This window comes from Brassica rapa, unplaced genomic scaffold (genome assembly GCF_000309985.2).
Source record: "Brassica rapa cultivar Chiifu-401-42 unplaced genomic scaffold, CAAS_Brap_v3.01 Scaffold0068, whole genome shotgun sequence".
Taxonomy (NCBI): Eukaryota; Viridiplantae; Streptophyta; class Magnoliopsida; order Brassicales; family Brassicaceae; genus Brassica; species Brassica rapa.
The window spans coordinates 25,754-35,418 of NW_022610013.1; the positions used below are offsets into that span (position 1 = coordinate 25,754).

Consider the following 9,665-nt stretch of genomic DNA (forward strand, 5'->3'; position numbering starts at 1 on the left):
CCGTACAAGGCCGTACACTTGGTACGGATGGAGCAACCACAAGGAGAAGTATCTCGGCCAAGAAGTTACCAAAGTGAAAGTAACTTAGCCAAAGTTACCTTTACCTTTGGTTGTGGATCAGCTTGAATCAAAAGGAAGAAGAGCGCGGTCTGACAGGCTGGAACAGCTGTAAAGGAAGAGCATCTAGCTAGATCCTTTTGGCATCAAGCGTGTGAGCCATCCTAGCCGATCATTCAAACTAGCCCGCTCCTCTCATCTTTGACTCTACATGCTTAGTCTCCCTTGTATCCGTTAACCTAGACTTAGTCTCTCCTATATATATTGTAACCTTGCTGATTAATGAAGTTAACGAGATTGAGAGACTCTTATCTCTTGTGTTCATCATGATTCTCACTCAACCTCATTCTTAGTTCTTATAATCTCTCATACACTCTCAAATCTATCTCTTTCTCTTCTTAAATCACTCAATACCTTTTGTATTCTCTAAAATAATATGGTATCAGAGCCAGGTTGGCTTTGGTATTTAGTTTCTGATAAGTTCTTCATCTTCTTTCAAAAGATCTAGCGTGTTCTTCACTGGAGCATACAAGACAAGATGGAGGGACACTACAAGGTGATTACGGTACCGGTGGCTCTAAAGGGTAGTGGAAACTACCTGCTGTGGTCAAGGCTGGTGAAGACAGCCATTGGGAGGCTAGGGTTGTGGAGTCACATCACGGATGAGGCACCAAGACCAGTGGCCAAGGAAGGAGAAGGAGGTGGAGGTGAAGGAGATCAAGTTGCGGCCGCCGAGAAGAAATGGATACAAGAGGACTTGATGGTGCTTTCAGTGCTACAAGGCTCTCTTGAAGTCCATCTCTTAGATGCCTACAGCTACTGTGAGACTCCTAAGCACCTATGGGAAACACTCCTGAAGACCTTTGGGAACACAACCAATCTGAGCCGGGTGTTTGAGCTCAAGAGAGCCATCAACAACCTTGCGCAAGAAGAGGAGGAGTTCTCTAAACACTTGGGAAAGTACAGATCTCTCTGGTCTGAGCTGGAGACCTTGAGGCCAAGCACCATTGATCAAGAGACTCTCATGGAGAGGAGGGAACAAGATCAAGTGTTTGGTTTGATGGTGACTTTGAATCCGGCCTTTGGTGATGTTATTAAGCACATTCTGAGGTCTCCAAACCTTCCATCTATGGAGGAGGTGTGTGCACAACTCCAGAAGGAAGAAGGGACTCTCGGCTTGTTTGGGGGAAGAGGGGATGTGGCTCTATCCAACAAGGCTGAGGCAATCCAAGCAAACAAAGCTGCTTACCGTGGAGATGAAAGGAAGTTTAGTGGGAACTGTGATCATTGCAAGAAGCCAGGGCACAAGAGGAGTCAGTGCTGGATTCTACACCCCCACTTGAAGCCGGCCAAGTTCAACAAGGAGAGGGAGGGAAGAGCTCACCTTTCTGCAGAGACAAGTGAAGCCGGCACATCAGGAGCTGGTTCATCTGGTCATGCGGGTGAAAGTGAAGGAAGAGCTTTAGCCTCTCACCTCCAAGGAGCCGGGAAGAACATGGAGCATGAGGTGATTAGGAAGTCTGACATTGATGCCCTGATCAAAGCCCTCAAAGAGTCTGGTAACCCCATTGAAAACACTCTTGGTTATTCATACTCTGCTCGTGTGTTATCTAGAACTTGTGATAGGCTGCTAGATAATCTTGATAGTATGAACATGGGAGATGGAAAGCATAGGACTTATGCTGCTGAAAAAACACCTAGAACTAATGATAAGTTGCTAGATGTTATAGATAAATTAAAACTGATGATCAAACTGCCTAGTACTCACCTTGCTCAAGGTATAAAACCATTGATTGTAGATTCAGGTGCTTCACATCATATGATAAGTGATGATAGTCTTATAAAGAACATAGAACCAGCTCATGGACATGTAATGATTGCAAATGGTGATAGAATACCTATTAAAGGAGTAGGAGACTTAAAACTATTTAATAAGGATTCTAAAGCTTTGTACATGCCTGAGTTTACTTCTAACCTTCTATCTGTTAAGAGATGCACCAATGATCTTCAATGCAATGTTATTTTCAGTCCTAATGATGTGAAATTTCAGGATATTGAGAGCAATAAGTTGATTGGGCAAGGAGTAACCAAAGGAGATCTTTATTTACTTGAAGACATTGCCCCTATCTCTAGTTCTAGTTGCTTGTTGAGTTCTGTTTTAAGTAAAGGTGCATTATGGCATTCTAGGCTAGGACATCCACATGTTAGAGCCTTGAGCTTAATGTTACCAGGTGTCATGTTTAAAAATAATGATTGTGAAGCTTGTATTTTGGGAAAACATTGTAAGACTGTGTTTAAGAGGTCCACTACTATCTATGATAAATGCTTTGATCTTATTCATTCTGATGTGTGGACTGCTCCCTGCCTATCTAGAGATAATTACAAGTACTTTGTCACATTCATAGATGAAAAATCCAAATACACCTGGATAACACTAATCAAAACAAAGGATAGGGTTCTTGATGCATTTAAAAACTTTCAATCATATGTGTCTAACCAATATAATGCCAAGATTAAGATTTTCAGGTCTGATAATGGTGGAGAGTATACTGGCCACGCATTCAAGAATCACTTAGCTCAGTATGGAATCCTGCATCAGACGAGTTGCCCCTATACACCCGAACAAAATGGTGTGGCTGAGAGGAAAAACAGACATCTTATGGAGGTGGCCAGATCAATGATGTTTCAAATGAGTGTGCCAAAGAGATTCTGGAGTGATGCTGTGATTACTGCATGTTATCTGATCAATAGGATACCAACCAGGATCTTGGAGGATCAATCACCTTATGAAGTTCTCAACAAGAGCAAGCCGGTTCTAGATCACTTGAGAGTATTTGGTTGTGTAAGCTTTGTTCTGATTCCGGGAGAAACAAGAAACAAGCTTGAAGCCAAGAGTATAAGGGCTATGATGATTGGTTATTCTACTACACAGAAGGGATACAAGTGCTTTGTTCCAGAAACAAGAAGGGTACTTGTATCTAGAGATGTGAAGTTCCTGGAAGACAAGAGCTACTATGAGGACAAAGAGTGGAAAGACTTGGAAGATCATTCACGACCATCTGATAGAGCTACAAGTCTAAGGCAGATACTAGAAGGACTTGGGATTGGAGTGACCCAGGATCAGAGTGAAGAACACTCATCAGAGGTACATGAAGCTGAAGAACCAACTCACGTTGATCATGAGGGAGGGAATGGAACTGAGAATGAGAATCAAGACTCAGAACTTCCTGAACAACGTGAGACTCAAGAGGTAGATGAACCTGATAATGGAGAGTACCATGAAGATCAGGAACAAGAGAATGGAGAAACAACTGAAGTAGAAGAGACTCAGCAAGCGCCAACTACTGCTGTTCCATTAAGAAGCACACGGCTGAAGAGAGATGCTTCCAACTGGGTAAACACGAGAGTGTACTACAATGCCCAAGCTGTGGAGCATCCCTCTCAAGCCGTGTGTTCATTTGCTACATTCCCAGATCAGCATTGCACATTTATGATGAGTTTAGATAAGAGCTTTGTATTAGATTAAGAGATCCTTAGAGTAATCAGAGTAAAGAGAGTGTTTAAGAAGTGATTAAGAGAAGTTTGTGAAAGATTAAGTGACTAGATAGAGCCGTTTAGAGTCTAAGAGATAATCATAGTGTCTAAGAGATTAGAGAGGCTCGAACTGAATGATCTTATTAATGAGTGAGGTTACATATTTATATGGAAAGCATAAGGGTTTACAAGAGGCGAAATGGGCACTATTGAAGCATGTAGAGTCAAGGTTGCTTTCCGGATGATTGGATGATAAGGCTCACACGCTTTGCCTCTTTACAGCCTGTTCCAGCCTGGCACGCTCTTCCCTTATCCACTCAACGGTCTGATCCCTTCTCCTTAAACTCCCAAGGTAACATTTCCTTGTTACCGTTTCACTTGGTCGAGTTGGGTAAGTTTTGGTCGCGGCCATTGGTACACAAGGCCGTCCGTACCATTCACACCAAAACCCCCTAAGCTTCTCCATCTCTTCTCCTCTTCAACTCCTCTTCTCTCCATACCAATATAATCAACTCAACTCAACACTTTGTACCTAGATCACATGAGGAAGCAATGCTACATGAAGACTGGAAGGAATCAGTTGATGATGAGGCCAATGCTATGATTAAGAATGATACATGGTATGAGAGTGAGTTACCAAAGGGAAAGAAGGCAGTAAGCAGCAAGTGGATATTCACAATCAAGTATAAGCCTGATGGAACCATTGACAGAAAGAAAACAAGACTGGTTGCTAGAGGATACACTCAGACCTATGGAGAAGATTACATAGATACATTTGCTCCTGTTGCCAAGCTACATACAATCAGAATTGTATTATCTGTTGCTGTAAACCTTGGATGGGAGCTATGGCAAATGGATGTGAAGAATGCATTTCTCCAAGGAGAACTAGAAGATGAGGTGTATATGCACCCACCACCAGGTCTTGAGCATCTAGTGAAGCCAGGAAACGTTTTGAGACTCAAGAAGGCAATCTATGGACTAAAACAGTCTCCTAGAGCATGGTACAACAAGCTAAGTACTACACTGAATGGGCGTGGCTTCAGGAAGTCAGAACTTGGTCATACCCTTTTCACTCTCACAACACCTTCAGGTATTATCTGTCTACTTGTTTATGTTGATGACATCATTATAACAGGTAGTGATAAGGATGGGATAAAAGCCACAAAGGAGTTTTTAAAATCTGTGTTTGAAATTAAAGACTTGTGAGAAATGAAATACTTTCTTGGAATTGAGTTGTGTAGATCCAAGGAAGGGTTATTCATTTCCCAAAGGAAGTATACACTTGATCCTTTGAAAGATGCAGGTATACAAGGAGATAAGACAGCAAGGATGCCTCTTGAAGATGGATACAAGATTCCACGTGAGGGGGAGCTTGAAGATAGCAAGGCTTTCCATGATCCCAAGCTGTATAGGAAGCTAGTAGGGAAGCTCATCTATCTCACCATCACAAGACCGGATATATGCTTTGCCGTGAATCAAGTGAGTCAGCATATGCAAGTTCCAAAAGAGCATCATTGGCGGATGGTGGAGAGACTACTCTTGTATCTGAATGGGACATCAAGTCTTGGAGTGTGGATGGGATGCAACAAGAGTACTGAAGTAGTAGGCTATTGTGATGCGGATTGGGCTGGTGATCGAGCTGACAGAAGATCAACCACCGGATATTGCACATTCATTGGAGGCAACTTGGTGACTTGGAAAAGCAAGAAGCAGAAGGTGGTATCTTGTTCAAGTGCTGAAGCTGAGTATAGAGCAATGCTGAAGCTGACCAATGAGTTGGTATGGATCAAGGGGATCTTGAAGCATTTGGAGATAGAGCAAGCAACTCCAATGACGATGCACTGTGATAATCAAGCAGCTATACACATTGCAACCAATTCAGTCTTTCATGAGAGAACCAAGCACATTGAAGTGGATTGTCACAAGGTGAGGCAGATGATTGTCTTGGGAGTTATCTTGCCATGCTATACAAGGAGTGAGGATCAATTGGCGGATGTATTTACCATGGCTGCAAGACAAAAGACTATGGAGTCCATTCACATCAGATTAGGACTCATAGATCTTAAGGCAAGGAGCTGAGCCCCTAGTCATGAGGTCTTTACTCTTTTTCCCTCATCAAAGTTTTGTCCCAATGGGTTTTCTTTGGTGAGGTTTTTAATGAGGAAGATCTCATGGCTGTCCAAGCTTAACTGATGGGATAGTTAAGCTTGAGGGGGAGTGTTGAGTTAGAAGAGACTTATGGATCAAGGAATGATGGATAAGTGGAGAAGAAGCAAGGTAGAGGAATCCGTACAAGAGAGGCCGTACAAGGCCGTACACTTGGTACGGATGGAGCAACCACAAGGAGAAGTATCTCGGCCAAGAAGTTACCAAAGTGAAAGTAACTTAGCCAAAGTTACCTTTACCTTTGGTTGTGGATCAGCTTGAATCAAAAGGAAGAAGAGCGCGGACTGACAGGCTGGAACAGCTGTAAAGGAAGAGCATCTAGCTAGATCCTTTTGGCATCAAGCGTGTGAGCCATCCTAGCCGATCATTCAAACTAGCCCGCTCCTCTCATCTTTGACTCTACATGCTTAGTCTCCCTTGTATCCGTTAACCTAGACTTAGTCTCTCCTATATATATTGTAACCTTGCTGATTAATGAAGTTAACGAGATTGAGAGACTCTTATCTCTTGTGTTCATCATGATTCTCACTCAACCTCATTCTTAGTTCTTATAATCTCTCATACACTCTCAAATCTATCTCTTTCTCTTCTTAAATCACTCAATACCTTTTGTATTCTCTAAAATCATAGCTGGAAAGAAAGAGACAAAGGCTGGCTATGTATCTGGACAAAGATATGGACAGATACATAAGGCAGTGTGGAGTATTTCTAGCCAAGCATTCCCACATCCAATCAGGAGCATCCAACCAGCTACAAACACCCCAAGACCTGATCCAGAACGTCCATTTCAAACCAGACTACCTCCACTGTCCATTTCTTATCCTTAACTTAGGGTTTTATGAGTTTGCAACCTGTTTTCTATTTAAAGACCCTTTATGGGCGAATTGTAAACTCTCTAAGAGAGTAAGGGGGATTTCCCCTTCTCCTTCATAGTCTTTGGTTACTTTGAATCACCCAATCTTCATTCTCTTGATTACTCTATTCTGGTTACTTAATCTCATACTCTCAGTCTCCTACTCTCACTCAATCTCTCATAATCACTCTTATTCTTCCATTCACTAAATCTCACTTTCATTAGTCTCTCTTCACCATTTCAAGTTCTCTCTAGCCCTTGTGGGTTTCTTCAACACTCATATAGCCTGAGACTCTGTAAATCTCATATGGTATCAGAGCCAGGTTCATCTGAACCTGGTAGAAGCTTCCGCATATCCATTACAAGCTCACCCTCATCTCAAATCCAAGCCTTTGAAGATCTGTCAAAACCGGCTACATCTCTTCAAGAAGAAGCAGACCAAAGCCATGGCATTCTCTCATGGTCTCTCCACCTTTCTCCTGTCCATTAAAGGCGTGCCTCACCTCCTGGTTAAGATGAAACCTCTCAAGAAGAGAGCTTTCCCTTTGCTCATGGAGTTGGCGACTTGGAAACATGAAGAAAGGAGTGGTCTTTACAGTTTGAGATACAAGAAGGTGGTCATAAAGACAAGGAGGAGCTGTTAGGTGGCGAGCCTACATTTCCATTCCATCAAAATGTCATGACCTGGTGCCTAGGAGGTTCAAGGAATCAGCACAGATTCCTTGGTTGTAAGCCAATCCTTTTCCCTTCTTGATATGAGCTTGTATTATTGTTTGGTGGTAGTTGAGTGTTGTTATTGGATCCTTGGGTTGATTGAATGTTTTGCTAGATGGTATTGTCTAGTTACTGTCCCAGGATGCTTTATGAGACTTGTTTGGTGTTCTTGATGATATATGCCATGCCGTGAGTCTTGAATGTGTTGCTAGGATGCTAGATGGTATTGTCTCATCCGCTGGTTGCATTCATGATGTCTAAAACTGTTGTTAAGGTGTTTTGCATTATCATTTTGTTGCTGCCTTAAGATTGAAACATCTAGATTAATGTCTAAGATGGTGGTTAAGGTGGTTAACTATTATTGCCTAAATACTATGGGTTTAATCATTGATCATACATAAGTATTTAGAGACTGTGCTTGCATAGATTAGGACTTGATATTATCATGATTCTGTCTGTTGCATTGACTTGCGTATTTCCATAGCTCAAATCGCCATGAATATGTTGTAGGAATGAGTAGAGTGTCTCAACTGATTACATCATGATTGATAAGCTGTTTTGCATATATAAGCATGTCTCATACTGTCTAAGTTCAATCCTATTATTGTCTGATCTCTTTGTGCATTCATAAATAGAAACTGATTAAGGTTATTGCATAAATAGAAATCAAAGAGAGGACTAAAGCATGTGAGGTCAATCAGGAGAGGATAAGCTCATTTGGACTAGCCAATTAGCTTCTCCACATGCGCGGAGTATCTAGCATCTTGGACCGAGATGCTCTTGCCTTTCCAGCTGTTCCAGCCTGTCAAGGCGCGCTCTACCTTATCCCTAAACGGTCTGATCCTTCTCCACTTGAGTTACTCTTCCATAGTTACCGTTTCACTTGTGCAAGGTAACTTTGGTTGAGGCTTGGATGGTACGGACTGTACGGCTTGTACGGCCTTGTACGGACGTCCGTACCATGCTCTCCCTAAACTCCCTTAAGCTTCCTCATCTCCTTTCCTCTTCAACTCCTTAGCTCTTCATACATATACTCAGCTCAACTCAACAAGGTTGATACACTTAGATTCAAGTCTAAAATGTAGTTAAGGCAGAAGTTAATGCCTAAGTAGCTCGTCTTGAATCTGATTTGATCTTGCTTGTACTTAGAGAGATTGCTTGCAAAGATGTGAACTTGATAATGCTTGTTTCAATCTGTTGCATAGCTTGTTACATTGGAGATCAAACTTGATATTGGTCAAGGATTGATCCCAATGCTTGTGTCTTATCTTTGCTGGAGTTTGAGTGATGTTTCAGGTTCACATGATGTGCTCTTTGTTCATCATCAATCTTAGTAAAAGAGGAAGACTTTACCCATTGGGAATGGTCGCTGGGGTGTATGTGGATACATAAGGCGAATGGTCATCACCTAAGTCTGGAGGAGACTGGTGACCAGAAGGCATTGGAGATAAAGGGAAGGGTTGATCAGTGGTTGAAGCGTAATCCATGAGATGTTGCGCTCCTGATCTTAAGGCTCATTGAGGCTCACTTCAAGCTTGGACCCATACTCAATCCAAGCTTGAGGAGCAAAGTGAGCCACCTGATGATCCTGTTGCTCAATGACCTGTATTACTCAAGGTCATTACAAGCTAATCATGGAGTGATTCAGCCGAAGTAGAGGGAAGAAGAAGGTCACTCAACAAGGCGTGTGAGGTGCTTGGAGAGTTGGCTGAGGTATCTCCTCAATGGAATGATGATGTGGTGGAGGTTCAAGCATCAAGTCCAAAGGAGATGGAGGTGCTTTCCACAAGACTTATCATGGAGCTATCATGCGCTCACCATCAAGCTTAGACCTTCCCTATACTTGGTCTCAAGCCCGAAGAGGAGTGTGGATGAGCTTGCATGATAAGAGAAGGAGCTGTTAAGCTCAGCAAGTGAGGGATTCAAGTGGTGTGTGAAGAGCAGCCACTCCTCACCATTTATACAAGGGAGTAAACCTGATCTTTATCTCTTTCTATACAATCATGATAGGTTTATCTCTTGAAATTGTCTTGCATCAATTAGGTGCTGTCTAAGTTATTGCATTCATGCATTGAACTGTCGAATTGATCATGCATTGTTACCCTTGTCTAGATTGTGCTTGTCCTTGATCTTTTGTTTGCCTGTTTCAGAATTAATATTTTGTTGAGGCATTGGTGATCAAACAAGATGTGTGATCTTGCTTTGGTCCCAATAGGATGATTTAATTTTGCATTGAGTTGTGGTGGTTTTAGGTACACAAGCAGTGATACAAGTGACTACCAACAACCAAGAGTGTAAAGAGAAAGGTCTTTTGCCATTGCATATCATCACTAGGACATGT

At 42.2% G+C, this 9,665-nt stretch overlaps 1 protein-coding gene across 1 annotated transcript; it reads left to right on the forward strand.

Annotated features, from left to right (window-relative positions):
• Positions 1-595: 595 nt before the first annotated feature.
• LOC117129707 lies at positions 596-7,254 on the forward strand. Its single transcript, XM_033282995.1, has 4 exons — positions 596-1,328; positions 1,452-1,835; positions 2,601-3,406; positions 6,928-7,254. The coding sequence occupies exons 1-4, from the start codon at positions 596-598 to the stop codon at positions 7,252-7,254; spliced, it is 2,250 nt and encodes a 749-aa protein (XP_033138886.1).
• Positions 7,255-9,665: the final 2,411 nt, after the last annotated feature.